This window comes from Camarhynchus parvulus, chromosome 2 (genome assembly GCF_901933205.1).
Source record: "Camarhynchus parvulus chromosome 2, STF_HiC, whole genome shotgun sequence".
In the NCBI taxonomy this organism is placed as follows: Eukaryota; Metazoa; Chordata; class Aves; order Passeriformes; family Thraupidae; genus Camarhynchus; species Camarhynchus parvulus.
The window spans coordinates 55,403,202-55,427,758 of NC_044572.1; the positions used below are offsets into that span (position 1 = coordinate 55,403,202).

The 24,557-nt window shown below is 36.6% G+C and overlaps 2 protein-coding genes across 2 annotated transcripts in view; one reads left to right on the forward strand and one right to left on the reverse strand.

Annotated features, from left to right (window-relative positions):
- Positions 1 to 24,557, forward strand: part of ADCY1 (adenylate cyclase 1) — a 149,626-nt gene that overhangs the window by 88,059 nt on the left and 37,010 nt on the right. The window contains exons 5-7 of the mRNA XM_030971284.1: positions 4,866 to 4,993; positions 12,118 to 12,276; positions 13,740 to 13,881. Of these exons, the coding sequence (XP_030827144.1) occupies positions 4,866 to 4,993; positions 12,118 to 12,276; positions 13,740 to 13,881 (429 nt within the window). The remainder of the gene's footprint in view (positions 1 to 4,865; positions 4,994 to 12,117; positions 12,277 to 13,739; positions 13,882 to 24,557) is intronic.
- The window catches only part of IGFBP3 (insulin like growth factor binding protein 3), a 105,450-nt gene continuing 102,915 nt past the window's right edge, over positions 22,023 to 24,557 (reverse strand). The window contains exon 7 of the transcript XR_004061694.1: positions 22,023 to 22,129. The gene's annotated coding sequence lies outside the window, so the exon portion shown is untranslated. The remainder of the gene's footprint in view (positions 22,130 to 24,557) is intronic.

The window sequence follows — 24,557 nt, forward strand, 5'->3', positions numbered from 1 at the left end:
TTTCTAATGAGATTAATAGCATTTTGGCAGAAAGTGCTATAAATATTAAATATGCTGCACATGCTATAACATTACAAATAAGATGCAGTGGTAACAGTGGTGAATCCTATTTTGTCCTCTCTCAAGACCTCTTTGGAAGCAGAATGAAATTCTAGGTTTGTGAAGAGAGATAAATAAGGAATGCATTTTTCATCATTCTTTTTTGTCTTCAGGGAGTTTTAGATATGCTTTGAGTATTTTCTCCTAGTAGTCATTTTATACAGTAGTAACTAAGAAAGGTCTGTAACTGTCATGTGGTTAGCCTGGATTATTGAGTTATGTCTTGAGTCTCTGAGGATAAGAGGGACAGCTGGTATAAATGCATGTAGTTCCCCTGAAACACATAAAGCTGTGTTGATTAATATGGATTGAAAATTTGATCCCTTGTGCCTACCTGATAAAGACAATTCAGAGGATTCCTCCAACAAAGGAAGCTGTTGGAACAGCACTTTCTGAATGAAGGTGACTGATAATCCAAGAAGAAAGAAATAGAGAAGACAAATACAAAGGGAAAAAATCCCACAAATACTTCCATGAAGGCTCCTTTCCTGAGGGTCACTGATATTCCTTTTGTCTCATTGAACTTCTGTAAGGGAAGGTGACCATGCCTCTCTGTGGTGCTGCCTGGCCCCAGTGATGAAGTTCTTGACATCAGAGCTAAAAGATTCATCTGTGTTCCTTCTTCAGCCCTCATAGCTCACCATTTTGCCCCAAGTTTTCTACTTCAGTGAAAACTGAGCCATCAGAAATTTGCATTTAATGGTTTCCCCCTATAGTGATTCTCTTCAATATGTGAAGAAAATAGTGCAAAATAAGCAAATTTTTTTCAGGGAGTAGGACAATGTTTTTCCCCCCACAGAGGCATGCTGGGGTTTTGAGCTCCAGAACTGTTTTCCTGTGCTGCCAGTGTATACATTTCATTCCACTTTTCTGCTGCATGTAGGGCTGCTCCTGTACTAATTTGCAGCTATGCCCAATCAATATCCAGAGATCTCACCATAGCTAAAGTCTAACATATAGTGAGGATGTCAAAGCCTTCCCTGAAACCATAAAGCCATCTGTAAGTCCAGGCCTAATAAATCTCCTCCTTTTTTCCTCATTTAAATGGTGAACATGAACATGGCTTTGGTTTCCTATTTAATTTTTTTTCTTTAAGACTAACTAACTTTACAATCACTAAGCGTTGTAAGTAGCGATCAAACTCCTGCTCCCATTTATGTAGGCTAAGCAAAACAAAATGTTTCTATTTCTGAAGTCCATAGCATTATGAGGAATTGCCAGTCTGGTAGGGTCTGAGTTGGGGGTAACAGGAAACACTATTTATACATCTCTTTTTAGGCCTTATTAACCCTTTCTCTTACTCTGCAAAGCATGAGCAAATCCACATTGGCTGGATATGGTAAAGAAACTTTTTGAATCTTAGTTTTTATTAAGAATGGCAAAAAAAAGTCTTTCTAATTTATGAATAATTAAAGTCACGTCTGCTCATAGATTGTGATTCCAGGAGGTTAGGACAATAAAAGTCTGAAAAGCATACTTGCAGATCAGGTTGCTTTCAGACTTGCAGACAAAAAAATGGATTAATATAATAAGCATTAAACATATTGCAATTAAGTTACACAGGATCAGACTCAGTCTTGGCACAATTCCACTGCAGTCAATGGAGTTACAGGACAGAGTTCAATGTTTACCCTTTTAAAATCTTGTGTTTTTAAATTGTAGTCTATCTGACCTTCCTCTTTGGCTCACTCTTAGAGGTACCACATACCATGATGACACTTGACTATATACAAATACATAGATTGTTGCAATGACAGAAGGAAGACCAGGGATTCATTCCAGCATTAGAATCTGCCATCTCCAAAATAAATAAAAGCTTTAAAGAAACTCTTCTCCTACCAGACAGAGTTACAAGCAACAAAAATTGATCCTGATTTTGAATCCATTCACATAAGAATGACTTACTCAGATAGTCTATTAATAAAAACAAAGTTCCAGCAGTGGTAATAAGGATCGTTGCAATCTGACACGTGAGAAAGATCCTTCTTTAAAAGACTTTGCACTTATTCAATACAATCTCTTTGTTCTAGAGAACATCTGACTGTCATTCTTATGGGTTTTGCTGAGAGAAGTCTAACACCTTCTTTATAATTTCTTTGAGACAACATATATAAGTGTATATATATTTACGTATAAGCTTTTTTTACAAACTGTAAAATCTTTTCCCTTTTTATTAAAAAATATTCTTATCCAGGGTATATCGAAGATTTGTCATGTATGGTACAAAAATGTGAAGGTAATGTTCTGAATTTTCAGTTTTTCAGCCTGAGTTGACAGACTTCACTCTTTAGGCAAAATGTATTAAATAAAGAACTACAACAACAACTGAACCTCAGAGGTGTTTGCAACAAAGAAGCTCCCTCCCCCCTCCCTGGTCTTACATAACAGATAGGTAGAATAATCTGCTTTATGAAGTGCTTTCCTGAAAGTGTGAAGAAAGCTCTTAGTAACTTCAAAGTCCTCTGCTTTCTGCATTGGGCTTCCACTACACACTGCCTGACCCTGTGACTGACAGTTGTGCCTGAGGCACCACAGGTGGGCAAGCTGCCTGCCTAATGCAGTGCTGGCAATCTCTAATGCTTTTTATCATGTCCATAAAACCAAATTACCTGTTGTTTCTAAACAGACATTGCTTGTGTCAGTTGTGACTGGAATTAGTAACTATCACACATGAATTCATCAGCATCACAAATGTGAAAAATATTGACAAGAGAAGGATTTTTTTGAAGTTGCTGAGGAAATATAACAAAGACAGTGATGGGGTTTTTTTATCAATTTGCATATCAGTCCTTAAAAAGATGGCTTTTTCAGAGCTGCACTGTGGCTCTTTCCTGGAAGTGTGCCTCACATGTCAAGAAAAAGAAAACAACAATTTTTCTAGAGATTACTGTATATTAATTAATAAAGCAGGACAGTGAAGATAATATCTGATAAGGAACAAACAGGCTAGTGATTTCAAAACCAGCAGGTGATTTAGCCATATGTCTTCCATCAAGACAAATATCTCTCCAGAAAATACTGTTGCACTTATTTACTTCTTCTTTTATCTTTCTCCTGCACAAATAAGAAATTGACCCAGAAAAGGGGTAATGGAGTAAACTCTGTTTTGTTTTGGTTTGGTTTTTTAATTTTATTTCTTTAATTGTCTACCAGGCTGTTATCAAGTCATTAGAAATGAGCCATTTGTGAGGCAGACACTAATAGGAGAGACTGATTGATTAACATTTATGTGTCGTTCACCCCAGATTACTGAAATGGCTTTTCTGAATAGCTTTCCTAAATGTCATATAGCCATTGCCTGGCCACAAATCATACATACCAAATTGAAAGATGAAAAGGGCCTTATAAAAGATTTTGAACTATGGGCCAAAACTGAATTTATTTTGGAAAGTAGGCTTCAGCTTGAACTACTGACTATGCTCAAGTGCTTCAAGATCTGCCCAAAATTGAGGAGTGATGGGGGAAGTCTTTTCTTGGGAGTATAATCTAGTGGTATCTAGTAAAAAACTTTGTGGTTTCCATTACAAAATGTAGTGATTCATGTCCAAAAACCTTGAATTAAAAGGACTGTTCTGTATCAACGAAGATTTTGAGATCTGCATATGATTCTATGAATAGGTTTTTTTTTCCAGAAATTTTAAATTCCATCATCACCGTCCTCTCTTTTTTTCCCTTCCTGTGTTGCTGAAGTCTATATTGCACACTGCTGGGAAAAGAATCAGACTTTTGTGAGTCCACTCCCATCATATTCACAACAGTTAATTTTTCATGGTGCTTACTGGAATAATCCCAGCTTTGTAAGTTGGATTCATTTAATCAGGTTTTTTACTTTTCTGTGCCAAACTCTAAATGGGTAGAAGTTGCCATAGCATATTTTTTTCTATTTCCATTTTTTTCTGGGCCTACTCTTGTATTAACATTTGGAAAACTTAAGTATAGGAACCTATGAGAGAATAAGTTATAATTATTATCTCGCCATGTCTCCTCATAGTTTATTAGTTAAAGATACTGCTCTTTTAAAAGCATTTTTGTTATGTGCTCTCTGTTTAGAAATTACCTTTCTGCTCAGATGGATGTAGCAATTATCACATGCTATCATTTTTGTTTGTTTGATTTTTTTTAATGGGAGAGTTTTTACCAGAGTTCTTTGGCTGTAGAAATTAAACTACATGCAAATAGAAGATAAATTTGATTGTAATGCAAATTGACTATCTTCTCATCTGCAAGTCTGTCGTACTGATTATGCTGTATTGCGAACTGTAGTTTATGAATAGGTAATGCAAAAACGTGTGTACCTTTACAGATAAATAAATAATCTTTCCTGGTGAATTTGAACTGAATTTAAAACAAAAGCTTCTCAGAATGCAAGCATTTCCCAAGATCCAGCAGTGGTTTGGCCCCAGTCCTTTGGTTTGGGTTCATATAGAAATTAAGTCTCATTGCAAATCTTGAATTTATATTTACCTAGCATAAGGGCAAGGCAATAACATTTGTTCAGAACTACATCTTTAAGCAGTGTTAACCCATGTGTGTTGAACAATGCAGGACTGATGTCCAGTACATGTATGTCTATTTATAAATAAATTAACAAATGCGTGTCAGCTGTTGTGTACTGGGAGCCGAGATTTCATTAACTGTACATTACCTCATTTGATAATGAAAAGATTCTCTGAATTATTGCATAGTGTTGGAGAAGATTTTTAACCTGTTAATATTGAAATATTTATATAAATAGTAAAACTTTTCCCATTCTGTTTTTATGAAAGGAAAATCATTGCAGAAGAATAAAAATCCTAGGAGACTGTTACTACTGTGTATCAGGATTGACCCAGCCCAAAACAGATCATGCCCATTGCTGTGTTGAAATGGGACTGGATATGATTGACACTATCACGTAAGTATCATGCATGGTGAACCCAGACAGGAGTGCTGCAACAGCTACTATGTGCTGCTCAGGAAGTGTGCTCTTAGAAAAACATCCACGTCTGTTAGCACTACTCATCTGGCAAGTCACACTCTTGCACTCAGGCCACAGGACCCTGATTTCAGGAATGGCCACTCTAGACGTTGATTTTCCACTCCATTTAATCACTATAAGAAGTAAGTGTGCAAACTGAGTATGTAGAGGCACATACATGTACTGAATAGATGGCAAAAAGATAATTAGAAAGAAGAAAATACACCCTATTGCCTATCGCCACAATGAAAGGGCTCAAATGTGTTGCTTTGCAGTGGTAAACACTGCTCATTTTGCACATCAGTATGTAAAGTCAAAACAAGTCCTAATATATGCCTGTTGTATATGTGTTTGCAGTCTCAGAATCATAGCCTGTACATTATTCAATTTTAATGTCATGTTTAAACCTTTCATTTATTCTGCTTTTCAGAAATGTAACATGAAATTTACTTTGATGCTCAGATTTTTGTTTATGCTTGAGAGGTCTACATTGATCATTATTTTGCCAAGGCAAAAAATATGGATGTGAGAGAAGTGTGAATGAGTGTTTAGCAGAAGCTGGAGATCTATTTCATTACGTAGGAGGGAAAGGATAAAGTTGGAAGATTTCTTTACTACTGTATTGCCCACTTCTCCTTTTCATTTGCTAAACATACCGAGCATGAAAAGTTGGATAAATTAATTCATTTTCTCCCTTATTCAATGCAAGTTCATCACATTTGTAAGCATTGTAAAATTGACAAAATACTTTTTAATCTCTTAATCTATAATTTCTGATAGTCTATGATAATATAAAATCCTAAAAAAATGTGTATTCTTTCAGCAGTATATGGATTCTCCATTTATAAGGAAGCCCTGACCTTTGGAAACATAATTATATGTACAGGATTTGTACACATTTTGGTTTGTTTGGGGTTTTTTAAATTCCTGGAAAGCAATAGATGATGCTGTCATTCTCTTTTAAACCTATCATTGATCTTTAATTCATTAGTTGTGCTGTATTTCATGTAGACAAATAAGGTATTAGTATAATAGCTGTTGGAACTTTCCTCTTTAGAATGTTTCAGTTTTACTATTAGAAGTGAACATGTTCCCTTTCTAGGGTGTATTTTATTGGCTACTGACTTGATAATGTAAACTTGGAAAAGGAGTTGAATTAGAAAAGAATGAACTGGGCCTGGTCAGTGTGCAGAAGAGAAGGCTCAGAGGGGTTCTCATCAATGCAGACAAATACCTAGAGTGAGGGAATAAAGAGGACAAAGCCAAACTTTTCTCAGTGACATCAGCACCAGCATGAGAGGAAATGGGCACAAACCGAAGTGTAAGAAATTAAATTTCATTAGAAGAAAAGCTTTTTTTTGTTGTGCAGGTAGTCAGATACTCGAGAGGTTTCACTGAAAAGTTGTGGCATTTATGCCCTTGGAGCGATTTAAACCCAGCTGGGCAACAGTTCTGGACACCCTTCTGTAGCTGGCTGTTCTCTGAGCAAGTATGTTGGTCTAGATGATTTCCAGAGCTCCTTGCAGCATCAGCAACTTTGCAATTTTATGTGGACGAGCTGTAGTATGTTATCTAGGCATGTTTAGTCACAGGTTATAGTAGAAGATAACTGGCCATTTCAGATTTAATTTTTTAAAGAATTCATAAATTTTAGGTCCTTTGTGTGGTTAGTTAGTGGCCAGAGCATGGTGGAGAGCAAGATGGGCAAGAGGCAAGGTTTCAAGATAATGTCAGATCTACTTAAGGTTGTTTGATGGCTAGGGATATATTCTGCATTCTTTGTGCATAAGCACAATTAGTCTCTTTCCTTCCCAGAAACTGAAGTTAGAAGATAGATTCCCCAGACTAATTTGTTTTAAAATGTATTTAGTAAATGAAAAAGAGAAATCAGGAGCTTCTGAGAGTGAAGTTGGAAAGCATTTTATATTGTATTGGTATGATTATTAAGCTTTGTTTATCAGTTCCATGAGATAGAAAGTCACATGCCCCTTTCAAGCAGAGGTGGATGCCAGCTGGTAGTCTTTTTAAAGTTCATTCACTTTACCATAAAATTCAGGTCTTGGCATTATAAATTTATGCTTGGAATTTGTCATCCCTAGTGATAAGTTTGTCATGTTATCTGGGATGAATAAATAAATAAATAAAATCACTTGAACTGTGATTCATGGGATGGATCTGTCAAAAGTGTCCATTCCAGAGATATGTACTAACAAGAGATGGGTTCTTTTTCTGGAAAATCAAGGAATAGAAACTTCCATGGCTGATTGTTGGTTCTGTGATTGAACTGAGTTGAATGTGTTCACATAAACTGATACACTTCATTCTCTTAATGTTCTGCGTAACTGTTATCCTTCAATATGGGGCTGAATCTGAGAACATAATTTTCAAAGAATCATAAAATAATTATAATTTTCACAATTTCATCCACCTTCCTCAAAGTGTTTTCTTGAAGGGAACAGAACCAAAATAATTATGGGAGAAGCTTTTTATTCTTAAAAATTGACAAAACAGATAGTGTTATATTCTGATTTTATTCCAAAAGAACTTCTGCAGCCATTGTGTCAGTGCCTCAGTACAGGCCAGGTGTTTGTTCTATTTTAGAGTCTCTTAAAGTGCCGCAGCAACGAGTGAAGTGTTCAATAGCACCAATGTTGCTCCTACCATAGGAGTTTTGACTGTCATGCTTTTGCTAGTAATATAATTAAAATTATCATATTCATTAGTGCCTCTAATATGTCATGTATTTTTCTAATGTGGCCGATGTCTTCACCTTGGTTATGAACATTGTGTTAGGCCAAGTCTCTCTTCACCTTACTTAAATTGATTGCCACATTTGAAATTTCATTCTCGTGTACTATAGTGTTTTACCTTCTAAATAGATATATTTGTTAGCTAACTGCCATGCAGAAAAGTTATGCCCAGCTAACAAATCTCTTCCCTCCCTTTCTCCAAAAACTGTCTAGAGTTCTGTTTTAAGCAAGTGTTATGGGGGAAATTTTACACATTCTTCCTAGTTTTGTCTTTCCTTAGACAGCACTTCATCAGTACATACAAATCATATTAAACAATTCTTTGGCTCAGTACAGCAACTCCTCTTTGGAGATGAAATGTGGTGAAATGACACACCCATTTACCTGCATTCAGTAATGTTGCAGAGCAAGAGATAATCTGTAATGTTTCCAATTGAAAATAAAGAGAGATTCTGAGTGAGCAGTATGTAAATAGTATATTTTGGACTGGATCAAAATACTCAGGTTAACATTTATAAACTTTTCAAAACTTTAATGGAATCCATAATCATTCCTGTTGTCACACAGACAGTACATGTTCATGATGTCAGAAGAAGTTCTGTTAACACGTTACTAGGATGCCATTTTAGTACTGACTCAGTGGGAATTGCATCATTAGCTGCATCACTGACTGTGTGTAGTAGCAGGGGGCATGGCACTGCAGGAGCACATCTGTGGATTACAGCAACTGATGTTGACTGTTTTAGTCCAACCTACACATACTGTGGTGAGGAGGGGAAGGTTACTTTAGAATAAGTATCATCTGACCTTCTGATTGAATGTTGTTGCTGCTTGTGGACTTTGAAGAGGTGTGAAGGAAACTGAGGTCCATGAAGTTTTACTTCTTGAGAACTGGGCAATCCAGTGGGGTTTATCAGCTATTTTCTGTGACACATAGGTGATTTTATCCTGAATGGATCATTCCACCTAATGTGAATGACTCCACCAGTCATCATGTAAAATCTCACAGATGGAAACTGGACAAATTTGCCCCTGGGGAGGTTTTTGCACGGGAGAGGTTGATGCTTGAACTGTCCCCTTTTAATGGGTTTGGCCATTGGCTGACCAAAAGCACCAGGAAAGGGAGAGGAACTATAGCAGCCCATTTGCATAAGTCAAATGGAAATATCAAGATTTCCTGTGTGATTTTTGTCTGAGGAAATAGACAGAACCATTAACTTCCCTAATGTCAACACTCTTGAAGCTTTTCCCCTGGTCATCCAAAAGTCCAGGGCCTGGAAATGTTTGAACTGGCAGGAGTGAATTGATGTCAAGTTTTTAGAGAACCGGCAGCTGCACTTTTAAGAAGCTGTCTATCAGTGGTAAAAGCTTCATCAGCTTGCACCTTTGCCAGAGCAAGCCAGCAGCCCTTCAAGAGCCCTGTCTCTCTGTCCTAGTGCTCTGCAGCAGCTGAGCAATACTCTGGGGAAGTCTAGGTATTTGAACCAAAAATTATATCTATGCCTTTAAGCAGGAAACATTAATTTCAGCTGATATTTTTAGACCTAAGGAAAAGACCTAAGTAATTATAAGAAGTGGCATGCAGAGTTTTTTTGTTTCAAACAAAATGCTTAGGAGCACAGGTCTGAAGCTGTTCTGCAGGCAATCTAAATTACTTTCATGCCTTGTAGCAGCACATAAAATACTTGTACTTAAGGAGGAAACTAAAATTTAAAGGCTTTGTAGGATACTTGAGCTGTCAGGGTAGATGCTTTTCTTATTAGTCAGTTCCTTGGACTCTGAACACAATTGGTTTAAAAATAAAATGGTTTTTTTTATTTCCATTTGGGTTTGGGCCTACTCTTGTGTTAACACTTGGAAAACTTAAGTATAGGAACCTATGAGAGAATAAGTTATAATTAATAATTTATTTGAGAAACTCCTTTTTCCTGTTCCTGGCTTGTTTGTGAAGTGCTGATATTGTCTCAGAAATGTATTTATAATTTAAAATACCTTACTGGACATTTTTGTGACATTTTATTGTAGAAATGTTGATGCTGTTTAGAAACATGGTCATTTTACTGCTCTGAATTTAAATTTGAAGCCTCTTCTTTAAATATTACCTAATATTCCTCATTTCTGATAGTTCGGTGGGGTTTATTTATGGAAGTTATCTGCATAAAGAGCACAAAGGTCTACAAGATAAACTCAAAAAATGTAATGAACTTCTCATGAGCTTTTTTTTCCTACTCAAATTTAATAATGATGAAAGCATCTCTGAAACAGATTGTACCTTCTGGGGAAGATGTAGAAATGTATTCTCAGTTTATATTTTTGACTAAGTGACTATTTATGGAAAGTTTTTGCTCAAAACATAAAGTTCTTTCAGGTTCTGCTTTATGGTTCATTGGTGCATTATACAGTTCAGCTTATTGAACAAGGAGTATGATCAGCCACATTCTATTTCTCCACTCATCTTTTTTCATTTACTTTTTGTTATTATATTAACATTTCTAAAAGGAGACTAAGTTTACCCCAGTCAGACAAAGCAATGTCAAAGCCTTGAGTGAACTTTATCCATGTCTGGATTTCACTGTCTTTCCACATACTTTTAGTCTGAGGTTTTTGGGGTTTTTTTTTAATGGAGGAGGAGGAGAGAACTAACAAACAAAAAACCCACCCTCATTTGTGAAGAGAGAAACCCAAACATTTGCAGGTTTATTAATTAAGATTATTACATAGGTTCTTAATTATGCAGGAGAACATAGGCAGACAAGGTGTAATCCTGCAGGGCTTTGTCTTGCAAGGTGTGGGCTTGGTGTAAGGTCAATCTGTTAATGACACAATACACATGCTCAGGTGAACATACAAAGTGCAGTCGCTTGTTGTTAGGTGGCTTATGGTATTAGGGTCCTTCATTTCTTCAAAGATCTGTCAAATCATGTGCACAACAAAGCATTGTAACACTAGAATCCTTTTAGGACTCCTTGAAGTCATATTCAAGGCTTGACTGGGAACAGATACTGAGTGACGGAGAGCTGACTTGCAGTGACTAGGAATAGGACAAGGAAATATTTAATCTTTCAGAAAGCTGTGCATAAGCCTTTCTGTGCTGTTGCATAGAATATGACTGAAAAATATGTTATGCCAAGATTCCCTGTGGAGATAAAAGAGATCTCCATGTTACTGACATTAGTGATGGCTGACACGGAACGTAGCTTCATAGGCGAAGGGTTTCTTATTTAAATTGAAGCCAAGTATCTTTGCTGCACATCCCACATCTTGATCTATGTTGACCTTTCTGTTAATTTTATTTAAACACGGACAACTTCTGAAATAGTTGAAAAGTCTTTCTAAAGGCATCTCTGCAAAATCCAGTGTAACTGGGTGACACTTGAAAAAAAAATTGGTCAATGAAGGTCAAGGGGAAATGATAGCTAGAGTCCTATTTTAAAGTCTTCTATTAAATGCATTGGAAAATTCAAATTAGGAAAGTCAAATAAAAACAAATTCTTACAGTGATAGTCGGTTTCCTTTATTCAGAGATAGTATCACTTTTTGGACAGTAACTTCACTCTGGAATGACAGGTGTTTGTCTAACAGAAAGAGCTGAAAAAATCTATTTACAGTGTTATCAAATAGCATGTAATATTTAAGACTGTTCGTTTCAAAGTGCCTTTTCAGTGTTCACAGCTTTGTGCAGAGCGCAAGTCATAGTATGCCCTTCGTTCACAGAAATGAAGAATCTTTCCTTATTGTGGCACAAAAAATATTCTTTTAATAACAATTTTGCAGATTAATTCATCCTTTACCAGCTATACAGCGAAAATCTCTGAACATTAGATTTAATTTATAAGTGCAAGACTAGTCACAAGTTGTTTTGGTGCCACTTGTACAGGAGCTTTGGAATGATATTAGTGTTTATAATCACTCTGCTGTTCTTACAATGATTTATTACTTTTGTCATTTTCTTTGTCCTGTACTCTAGTAACTGGGTAATTGAACCAATTAGAAAATAGTAGATTGGAAATCATTATTTATACATTGACAATCTCAATTAGTGCTTCTTTTCTCACAGAAATGGTCAAGAAATTTAGAAATACTGATATTTTGGTTCATCAGTAAATAAAATATAACAAATAATTATTTTTTTGGAATTGCGATTAAGGCTTTGAAACTAGTGAAGGTAGAGAACAGTACCTGAATATTCCATTTCAGGTTTATAAGACCCTTTCTATTTGATCATGTATAAATATATGGGTTAATTTTGGGAGAAGAGAAAATTAAGAGCAGTCATCATCTAAATATTAATACTGATGCTGTCCATTACAGATCTGTTGCAGAAGCCACAGAGGTTGACCTCAACATGAGAGTTGGATTGCATACAGGCAGGGTGCTTTGTGGGGTCCTGGGTCTCCGAAAATGGCAATATGATGTCTGGTCAAATGATGTGACATTAGCTAATGTAATGGAAGCTGGAGGACTGCCTGGGTAAGTCTGAAAAAAAAAACCGCCGGAAAAAAAATAGAAGACTTTATGGGTGAAGAATTTCTTCCATTTTTAAGGCATTTGCAAGGTAATTGCTGTTGAGGAAAAGGATTGTATTTGGCAAGAGCAATCAATGTATTATGTGATTTATCCTGTGGAATTTTCCAAATGATCTTGATATTTGTATAAGTAATATGTTAGATTAGAAGTAAAACATTTTAAAACAAAATTGTTTTTAGAAGTTGCCAAATCTAAAAAGTAGGAATGAGACAATATTAGGAATGTAAGAATGCTAGACTTTGATCATTTCATGTTACAAAAGTAAAACCCTGTAGCCATTCCAGGAATTTTTTACCCTTACCCACCTCTATACTTTGAGGGGGGAGGGGGATGCCTTGCTCCTTTTACATGGCCAGATTTCCAACACTAGTTGTGTGGTACAGAAAAGACATAACAGTTTATGAACTCAGATATTGACGACATTTGCAAATGATACAGTAGCACATAAACCTGCAGCCAACCCATGGGGCATGTCCTGGAACTTGAAGTACTCATTGCACAGCCTTGGACACAATTTAAATACACACAGTGAACATTTGCAAAGGTGCATGGGTGTTCTGTGTGTAGCTCACATTTGGACTAGGACCTGCCATACTGTTTTTGATTTTTGTGAGATCTTGATTGCTATACAGAAGGACAAAGGAACCAATTAATTTTTTTGGTGATAATGATAAATTTTTATCTATTGTGTACATCTATTTTAAATAATTTTGGCAGAGTATTTTATACGTTATCTTAAAGTTACCCAGTGGAAGAAAATCTGAACACATGTTTATAGAGGAAAGCAGTAAAATTTTTTCAGATACCTTTTCTAAAGACATTTCAAATATATGGGGTCTTTCAGGAGAAAATGTGAAAACTTTTTCAGGATAAGAACACTCAAAAATAATATTAAAGATTAGTGCATTGCCAAAGCAAAGTGAGTCAGAAAGCTGCCTCTGAAACAGAGTGGATGAATAATATGAGTCAGAGATGTGAAGTGAAACAGAAAAAGAAGTTTCTGCTTTATACACAAGAGAGGTTTGGAGTGTGATGTCACAAGTTTCAAACAGCAGGATGTTTTTCCAAGCAGCCATTGAGGTAAAAACTTAAAAAGGCCACACAATGTAAGAGATCATGTGCAGACACTCTACAAAACACCAAATCTGCAAGTATTTGGATAGTATCAACAGTTATCTTTCTCTTCACTTTGCCCAAGTCTAGAAAATGCATGTAATAGAATTTTTTTCTATGCTCAATTTGGCTAAAAATACAAAACATAACTTTTTTTTTTTTATCAAACCTATGGTCTTGCATGTAAATTGACCTGTTGATCTCTTTTTATGAACTTCTGTAAAGGAGTGTATTTTGGTAGCAAGAAGCTCATAATCTTTGCTTTAAACAATAAAGTCTAATTTTCTCTCCAGGAAAGTTCACATTACAAAGACCACCTTAGAGTGCCTAAATGGGGACTACGAGGTAGAACCAGGATACGGTCATGAAAGGAATAGTTTCTTGAAGAAGCACAATATTGAAACATATTTTATTGTTCCATCCCATCGTAGGAAGGTATGCTTATTCAGTGATATGTTTTCATAATTTAAAAACTGTTCTGTGCTATTCTGAAAGCAGAGACAATGCTAGAGACAATGTTTTGTTGTTTGTTTGGTTTTTTTCCTGAAAGCTCTTCAAACACTCTTGAAAGCCCAGCAGTTACCATTTACTCAAAATGATAACATTTTGAATCTCAGCATGTGGTGAGGTGATGACAGTGGTTTTCCAACAGGTGCGACTACAAGTCACATCTTTCCTCTTCAACTGGTTACTGAGCGCAGTCTTTTGTTCTACTGAAAAATGTTTCTTGTGACCACAGTAGGAGTCTTGAAAGTCCATAATGGTTGTTTAAACATTTTCAATTTGGTAAACCTTTTCTACATCACAAGGCTTATCTTTGAAGTTATCTATCATAACATGATAACAGGCCAAGAGAAACTTTATTGCCTTTTATGTCAGCCAGAGAATTTGGGATACAGATTTTTGCACCCTTATCTTCTGAAACTCTGTGCAAATAAATTTAATTCAGGGATTTTAACCTTCAAGGGGAAAATTATTTTACCCAGTTCTGAAAGTATTGGTCAGGTTTTAAAGTAATGTCTTTATACACACCAGGTTTTTAAGCTGTCAAAACTCCATATTTGAGGGTTTTAACCATCAAGTGTCTGAGAAAAACATAACCACAAAGAAACAGGTCATCTTGAATTTCATATCTCCGATCAGTTTTTTGGCCTTAATTCGATGACTATCTGAGTTTTTATGAAAATGTTGGGAGTCCAGTCACCAGGGTAATTTGATTCTGGGATTGAAAATCCCATTGTTTCATTCTGGAAAGGCTTCTGTAAGAGTGATTTTATGTACTTCCTCTGAAGCATCTTCTTATTAGAGAGATGGAGTTTTCTCATGCACTATGAAAATCATGCAATTTCACATTTTGTTCCTCTGGTATATATGATTAAATTCAGTTTTAGATAATATGAAAGAAAACAGTTGGAAAGCCAACTGTGGGTTAAATTCTGTTTTGGCATTCAGTGAGATTGGTTTTTGGTGGCTTTCTTGAAATCAGTACTAGCATTTTCTAGGAAATTAGTATTTCTTAAATTAATCAATCCAAATAAGGAAGAAAATGAAAGGAAGAGTTTATTCAAGGTAGGTGTGTTGCTTATTGCTGCTTGATTGTCTTGCTTTTCTGTTGTTTTCACTCCTTCAGCATTATGTACAATTTCATTTTTATGTTATAATTTATCAGGTTTCATTTCATATTAAGGAAATAAATAGTAGAATTTCAGGAAATTGTTCCATTTACTGGTGCAAAAAGACAAGGTGAGACAAAAGGGAATTAGTGTGACTTTCACACAGAAAAACTGTGTTGTGTCAATTCTGCTACAAAAAACAGTGACTGAGGAACAGAAGCTTGACAATCACATATAGAAGGAAGCCAGGTCAATGCATGTTTAATGTGCAAGAGTGAGAGTATACTGCTGTGAGAGCACACATTTCTTTGTCTTTGCAAGATTGCTGAGAAACTGCTGGTGATTGGTGAGAAAGGACTGCTTGGTTTGTCATCAGCTACATAAACCTAGATGCCATCTTACCCATGGGTGTCACTGAAGAGTCTGTGGAAACGGCAGAGGCTGCTCCACAGCTTGGCTGACATTAGCTCTCCAGCATGCATCAATGGTTGTCAGCCAAGAAAGAACCCTTCATGAATTTTACTGGTGTTGACTGGTTTCTCCACTGGGCTTGCAGGTCAATCAGCATGCCACTTTGCTGTTTGTCACAGTCCATCACAGCTATGCCCAGTCTTTGTACTCCTGCATACTGATCACTGGCCACAAGCTACATAATAGCATATTTGCCTTCTAAATAAACACCTGCTGTTCCCTCCTAGCCCAATTCATTCACTGCCTCTTTAGAGACATAAAAATAGAAGGCTACGCATGAAGCACAGGCAAGACAGAGTTTCACCTGGCAAATGTAGGTATCTTCTGGTTTAATATTGCATTCCTTCCTCTTGAACCTCAGCAGCTGAAATGCAGTTTTTTAATATATCATCTCTGATATTAACATGAGCTGACTCAGGCAGGTGTGATACCAAGTGGAATGAAAATCAATGTTATGAGCAACAGATGACCAAGAATATGTTGAATTTGAAGCAAAAATAAGACCACTTGGAGTTTTGTTAAACATTATTTGTTCAGAAGACACATGGCCCACATTCTTCTATATTTGGTCTGACAGGAAAATTTTTCATCACTATCTCTCTAGCCAAGAATGATAATAACAATGTAACATGACTCATTCATGTACCAGTTACATTTTAAATATGAACAAATTATAAATTATTCCCATCTTTTAAATCTTCCGTTGAATTAGCTAACTTTTGTGATCTGATCTGCTTGCTGGTTTAGTGTGATAGCACCACTAAGCAGCCACTGAAGGAATAAATTTCTTTTTGTTTTGTTACAGTTTTTATTTTGGTAAAGAATATATTAGTCTATTATTATCTATGCAGCCAACAGCTTATTGTCCACCTGGAGACCAGTGAAAAATGGTGTCCCACAGTGGTCAGTGGTGAGACCAATACTGTTCAACATCCTTGTCAAAGACATGGAAAGTGCACCTCCAGCAAGTTTGCTGATGACACCAAGCTGTGTAGAGCAGTCAACACTCTGGAAGGAAGGGATGCCATCTAGAGGGACCTAGGCAGGCTTGAGAGGTGGGGCTGTGTGAACCTCATGAAGCTCAATAAAGCCAGCAATAGCTGGGTTGGGGCAATCTTAGGTACACCTACAGGTTGGTGAGAATGAATGAGAATACACTATGGATAAGAACTTGGGACTGATGGTTGATGAAAACTCAACATGAGCTGGTAGTGTGTGTTCACAGCCCAGAAAGCCAAGAGTACCTTGAGCTGCCTTAAAACGCAGAGTAGCCAGCAAGTCAAAGGAGATGATTCTGCCTCTCTACTCTGCTCCATAAGACCCCACCTGCAGTTCTGTTTTGGTACCCTCATCATAAGTTCCTTCCTCCAACAAGAAAGTTTTGGAGTAAGTCCAAAGGAGGACCATAAAGTTGACAAGCAGACTGGAGCACCTCCTCCACAAAGACAGGTAGAGAAAATCGGGGCTCTTCAGCCTGGAGAAGAGAAGGTTGTATGGAGACATCACAGCAATTTCCAGTATCTGAAGGGAGCCTACAGGAAAGCCAGAGAGAGACTCTTCAGCAGGAGCTGTAGTGATAGGACAAGGAGTAATGGCTTCCAACTGAAAGAGAGTTGGTTAGGTTACTTGTTAGAAAGAAATACTGTACTGTGAGGGTGGAACAGTTTACCCAGAGAATCTGTGCACGCTCCAACCCTGAGTGTTCAAGGCCAGTTTGGATGGGGCTTTAAACAAACTGGTCTTAGTGGAAGGTGTCCCTGCCTACAGTAGGGGTTTTGGACTAGATGGTCGTTAAGGTTCCTTCCAACCCAAACCATTTTATGATTCCATTATTGTTGTTATTATTAGGTAATATTTATGCATAATTGACTGGATTACATTCAGCTTCTAAACACACTTATATAATGAATCTGATTTTCACCAGCAGAATTTTTTTAATTAATCTTTTTTGCTGATTTTCATAGTTAAAAACTTATGCAAAAGTGCTTTTTTCATACATGTTCCCTGATACATACCCTGATAAAGTTACTAGCTTTTTAAATGCAATCACATTTCTCTTAAGTAAAGTTTGATTATATCTTCTTGATATTTTATATTGATGTTAAACCTACAGTCATGCAACAAAAATACTGCCCTGAGAGAAAATTTGAAAATTTTTATTTATGTAAGTAAATGCAAATCTGACCATACACATGAATGCCTTGGGCTTTTAAAGGAGATTTGATCCAGATAGAAAAATATATATATTTCTATTTATTATATAAAATTGAATATATTAAATATTCACAAGATTCATACTCCATGCTTTAGAAACATGATTATTCTCTTAGTTTCAAAAAATTCTCACTTTGTGAAGTATAGTAAATATTACTTTATATGGATTTTATTTCAAGAAAAAAAAATCTAGGCTATATCTCTTAATCTCAGAGCCCCTTACAAGAACTTTATAACTGTTTAGACCAGTTAAATAACTTTTTCTACTAATGATTTCTTGGTAACCCACACAACTAATCCTGTTATGACATTCAATCTGTTTGCCTAAAATTTAATTTAATTTTTTTAATAGACTGTATCTGGCTTTCCTCAAAATCCTTTGTTCTTTCATTGTCAGCACTGACACTAGTCAAAGCATCTTTGCCTCAGTTTTCCTACTGGTGTAGCTGACTCCCAGAAGCACAGCAGAGGTAGGGGGCTTAGCTGGACTGTCTGCTTCCTTTCTTTGGTTGCTCTAGAAAGTCTGATTCTCCTGCAGTAAAACACCTCTAAGGTTGGGTCCAGCCTCAGTGATATCTGAGTGGTTTTTAACTTGGCCTCACTTCTTAGTATTTATTGCAGCAATTCGCTCTGTGGTGGCACCTCTCTACTTTTGAAAGGACTCATTATTTCAAAAGCTGAGAAAACAGCCCAGTGCAGCCAATTAAGTAAAATTCCCAAAGGTACTTCTACAGATAGCCGAGCAGTGAGGAGAAGTGATCAAATTTTCATGAAGGGAAAGATTTCTCAGAATGTGTTCGTTTTTGCCTTTACAGAAGTTGGCCTGCCATCACTGTTACCCATTGCCAGCTTTAAGGGAACCTGTTTCATGGTGTAACTTTGCTGGCTCCAGAGACAAGTCTGAGATAAATACTGCTGTGTACTGTCAGCAATTGAGAGACAGGACTCCATTTAGGTGCAAGCAAAAAGTCGTTTATTGTAAAGTTGTGATGTCATGAAGTCATCTATTCTATCTAAAGCTCAGTTTATATATTCTCATAGCTTTGAATAAAATTTTCCACTGCCAAGCAATAATCACATTATTAATGTTACTTAGCAATATTGCTTAACCACAATCTTACAGGTGCAGTCTTACATGACTACCTTAAAACAAAGTACCACATTTCTTTTAGCTTCCTCCTTTACATTTCTATTTGATGTTCCCATGGTTTCTGGCCTACAAGGGCCAAGATGTCCACACCATCCACCATCTCCATAGTACTCTCTGCTCCACTGCCCAGCTGCCTCCCCATAGTGTACCATGAACAGCAATAAAGTTATGTCCAGGAATGGAGGTCATTGAGTGCAAAAATCATAGGGAAGTACTCTTGATACAATTTACAAATTATTCCTGTGTCTTCATAAGTGTCTTGGATTTTACAGTCTACCTCAAACATAATCAATAATTGCCTTCCAATAGATTGCAAATCACCATCTGCAAAATTTCTTTTAATGCACTAGTGAGTTATTCACCAGTGGGGTATTCAAATATATTAGTCATCTTCTGTTTGTGGCAGTGTAAATCACATGCTATCTGCAACTACTATTTGAATAGCATGGAAAGGTGGACAGTCATAAAAAATCCATGAAAGTGAGTACTATATCTGTTTGCCCTTTGGAAACTATCTGAAGAGATTGGAAACAATCTCTGAAGAGATGAACACTTTTTCCTACCTTACTATGTACATACAAAGCCAGGCCAAGCAGTCTCAGTAAATTCTTTCTGTGGCTTGGATAGCCCTGCTTTCTTATCTGAAGTCTCTGAGCAATACTATGCCCACTCTGAAAATCCAGGTGAAAACCACTTTTTTTTTCTGAATCCTTATTTAGTTATCCAGCCAGAGGGAAGTGGATGCTGGTTAGAGGCATGGTGCTCTGTGTCCTGTCTGGTTTGCTGTGTTGAATCATGCCCTAAACATTCCAATTCAGATGGCTAAAACCACAGTTTTATTTTTGCCTAAAAACTAATCATAGCAAAAAAAAAAAAACCAAAACAGTGGTATATTTAAAAAGAGTAATTAAAGCAATGTTTCAGAAAAAGGAAATTACTATTTTCAGTCTTTTGAATTTCAGGGAAAATTAGCTGAAAGATTGATGACTCAATAAGTAAATGCAGCTTAGCAGCATCCTTTGGGAAATTCTATTTAAAATGTAAAAACTCTTGAAATGTCAGAATTCTCTGGAGGAATTATCTACAATACACACCTGTGGCATAATTTATTGTCAACTGCAGATGGATTTAAAGCTCAAAAGGTTGATCACAATTTCTCTGACTCATGACAAAATAGGGAGAAATTCAGAAAATTGAGATTCACACAGAATCACACAGAATCAACTAGGCTGGAAAAGACCTTTGAGATCATCAAGTCCAAGCTATGACTAAGCACTGTCATCTCTACTAGATCATAGCACTGAGTGCCACATCCAGTCTTTTCTTAAACACCTTGACAGCTTGTGACTCTACTACTTCTCTGGGCAACCCATTCCAATGCCCAATCACCCCTTCTGTATTTGTTCTAACTTGCATGCCACAGCTGCAAGAAAAGTGGCAAAGGCTGTCATATCACTTTAATATTTTGTTGTTTCATCTAGCATAAACTCATGAGATTGTAAGCATCCTGCATTGCAGTCCTTACACCACAGAGTAACAGGAAAACAAATTTCTCACCAGTCTTCTTGAAAAGACAGTATTTTTTTCTTGGAGTACAGCCTTCTTTACTGATAACTGACGTAGCTTTGTTGCATGAAGCAGATTATTTGCCTTCTAGATTATAATAAATACTAGGCTCTATATTTCTCCATCACCAGCCAACAGGTTTTGTCTGTTTATGCCTTTCCTGTGGCTGATTCAATTCTTTTCCCCCCAGCATGGAATGAATATTATGCAATATAGCAGACAGAAAACAACATAAATTCATGATGATATTTTTGTTTTGTATAGATGAAATGCATAGTAACTGCCTATGCTTGTCTTTTGACTTTATTGTTAATTTACTGTTAGCAACTGAAATGTTTCACGGGGAGAGCTGATTTTGGGATGCTTTCTATCATGTCTTAATAATACTCTAATTGAGCTTTTAACAGTGAAAGAATTTTATGCCTATAATCCATGTATTACTTTTAATAATAGTTTTTAATAGAAATGTATTGGATTTTGTCTGACCTGATTAAAAGAAGAAAAAGAAGGCTACAGAAGGAAGTAATTGAGTGATACGATAGGTCTAAAATTGCTGCACCTAATCTTTTTAATTTATTACTTCCATTCAAAATGAAGTTCCATATGTATTTGTGGGAGATTTCTTTCTCTGCAAAATTAATTTGATTTAATCATTCTGGTTAAGTCTGAGGGAACATACTACACTGTTCTCATACTGTGTTCTTTTTCCAATCTTGTAAAATTTGGTTTTTTCCACAGAGCACTTATGTCCCAGTAAATCCACCTGTATGCCTAACAGATCCCTAAGATTTTTTTTTTTGGCATCTGACTCTTCTAAAAATATTCTGTTTACTTTGTTTCAAGGAAATTTTTATAGTTCTTGTAAGTTGTGCATTTTCTGGACAAACAGATTCTGAAGATATTTTTACTTAAATTACTGTATGCTTACCAGCCCTTATGGAGTGCTAGAGCTCTGGATCTTAAACTCAAAATAGTGACAGAAAAAGAGATCTTCCCATTTAATGCAGGGGATATAAAAACTTTACCCACTACTTATAAAAACTCTTTCCTTTATTAGCACATTGCAAGCAAAAATGTATTGGACAAAATTCTTCTAATTTGAAATGCTGCACGTCAGGCATCTGAGTCCATATCTGGGCACAAACTAAAGATTTCTTCTTTCAAACTGACAGCTACCTGTAGCTGCCACTGCCAACATGGCTGTGAGAGTCCAGGGGCGGTCTTTCTGCTCAATGGGTCACAGCTTCTTCCAAGGAATTTAACTAGAGATCTGAATGCATAATTTGAGTGTTTCAGATTTTAACACCTGAGATATACCTTAGCAGAGCCGATTTAACAGGCACACAGCCATTCAATGGAAGCTCTAGCTTGTATCTGGAGAGGGGCTGTTCTGTGCCTGAGACTTTGCATTGCTCAAGTTGTTGGAATAAACAAACCCAAACACTGGAAATAAATTGCTTTTGTTACTACCCAGCAAACACAAACAGAAGAACAGTGTCTGTATTGTGAAGTGTATTGGTCTACATCCTCAGGATTTCTCCTGCTGTAGCTATGAAGCTGCTGGTGCATCATCATCAGTGTGAAAGCCTTCAGTTTGGGCTGTCATTGATAGAATTAGTTATGTGCTTCAGAATCATTCTCTCTTTTTCTTCCTCCATAAATGTGGAATCTGTACAAGGAAAGATGCAGGGCACTGGTAAATGATATTTCTCTGTTGTTATCTCCTACACATTGGTTTTGCCTTTACAACTGCTAAAAACTTTTTCTACATCTGCGTCAAGAAAGTGGTTACACTATTCTGAATTTTAAAATTTAATCTTAAAGAATCCATATTTTCTGGTAAAATACCTAATACTCTTTCTTATTGGATAGTTGAGGTGTGATAAGTAAAATGTATCATAAGGGCAGTAAAAAAATATCTGATGATTTTAACTATCGGAAGATTGAAAAAAAAGAAAAAAAAATGTGCTCATCTATCTTAGGACAAAATTTCTTGAAGATAGTCATGGAACAAATATTACCACCAAGAGACATGGTCCTGCCTGCCTGAAGATAGAAAACACATACAGACACAGTGCTACAGCATTTATGGTTTCTGTAAATGTGGTTTGAATTACATAAGTATCTTCTTTTCCTTGCCAATTTATGCACTGAGGTTGAATATAGTCAGGGAAATAACAGTCTGCTGACATTTCTGAGAATCTCAGATGAGCACCAGTTAAGTACTTATCAGACTATTACATGACATTCAAACACTGGGGTTTTTCACCAGGATTTGAATCAGTGCTTGTTTGTTTTCTGCATTCACAAAGCTGTATATAGTCCTGGCTGCTTTCAGAATGCTCTGCTAGAAAAGTCCAGCTCTTAACCTTATTTGTCAGCTGTGTTGCAGCAAACAACCAACCTTTCCTAAAATTATGAGCTAAATGAACAGTGAACAGAATTAGAGATGATCCCAAGGATCAAAAAAACATGACAAAGTAAAATGCATTGACAAAATGAGCTGGAATGGGAAAGCTACAATCCAGCTTTCCTGTAATGCTGGCCTGGAGCAAGATCAGAGGAAAAGCAGAGGGAAAGACACTGGGGTTGGGTTTATTCATTTGGAGGGGGTTTTTTTAAGTCTGTTTTAACAGACTGTTTTGCATTTCCTGATTTTATCATAGACTTAGAGCAGAAGTTGAGATTACTTAAATATTTCACTGAGTTGACTGTGTCAAAAGTGTTGTTCTGCTGTAAAAGGAAGAATAAAAAAGGGATATGAGATGAAGATGAGAATTCCTTTTAATTTTAGATATTGTGTATATGTAGTAGTGGGATGAAAAATCCTCAGTCCCAGTGCAGAATCTACATGTCCTGAAACCACTAGATTAAAAAACCCAAAACAAACCAACTAAAAAACACCTCAACCAATTGACCAAAATTATAAATAAAATTATATGGATCTGCTGAGAACTGTCAGTGTGTCCAACTTGTGTGTATGCAGTGTCCTTTGAGTGGCCATGTTCTTGGCCAGCCATGAAGTACAGTAGCTATGCAGTACATGTGTTCACAAATATTCATAGCATTGCACACCAGCTGAATTTGGATGGGGCCTTTGGAGGTCAAGTGGTCAGCCTCCTTGCTCAAAGCAGGGCTGGCTTTGCAGTCAGATCCAGCTTTGAGTAAGTGCTGTGTGTTTCCCTGACTGCCAGCCTCTTGAGGCATGATCATCCTCACAGGTAAACATCTTTGTATCAAATCAGCATTTCCCTTGCTACAGACTCTATCCATTGCATCTTGTTCTTTTTTCTGAGTAGTATTCAGGATTATTCTGGTTCTGTCTTCTCTCCAGTTACTACTTAAGTTAAAGACAGCAAGTAGATCCCTCCCTAGCCTTCTCTTCTTCCAGAGAAATGAGCTAAATTCCCTCAGGTTCTTGTATGTCATACACTTGAAAACCCTAATTGTGTTGGTGAACTGTCACAGACACCTTTTTATGAAAATCCTTTCTTAGGATTTTTTCTTCCTGAGAAGCTGAGAGGAACAAAATATAAACAATGGTTATCTGCTGCTGTGGAATGCAACAGGTGGATCTGTGATTGGTCTTGTGTGGATTTTTGGATTTAGTGACCAGTCACGGCAGAGCTGGCTCTCTCTCTCTGTTTGAGCCAGCTGCCTTTGTTTTCATTCCTTTCCATTCTATTCTTAGCTTAGCCAGCCTTCTGAGAGGAAACTTTTCCTTCTATTCTTTTTACTATAGTTATAATGTAATATATATAATAAAATAATAAATCAAGCCTTCTGAAATATGGAGTCAGATCTATGTCTCTTCCCTCATCCTGAAAACCCCTGTGAACACTGTCACAGTGAACTTTTGCTAAACTCACTCCAGTTTGTCCTCGTTTTTCTTTGATGCGGGATCTCACACTACTCCTCTTTTTTCAGTGACCTGAGCTGAAATTTCTATTTAACTCTGAAACAGCTGGAAAAATTCACTGTATTTCCAACACACAAAGGGTGTATACTGTTGATGTATTATCTGCTTGTAAGATTTCTAAGCTAAAAGAAACCAGTTGATGGTATGAGCTAAAACTGTTCTACATATTGATTTGAAG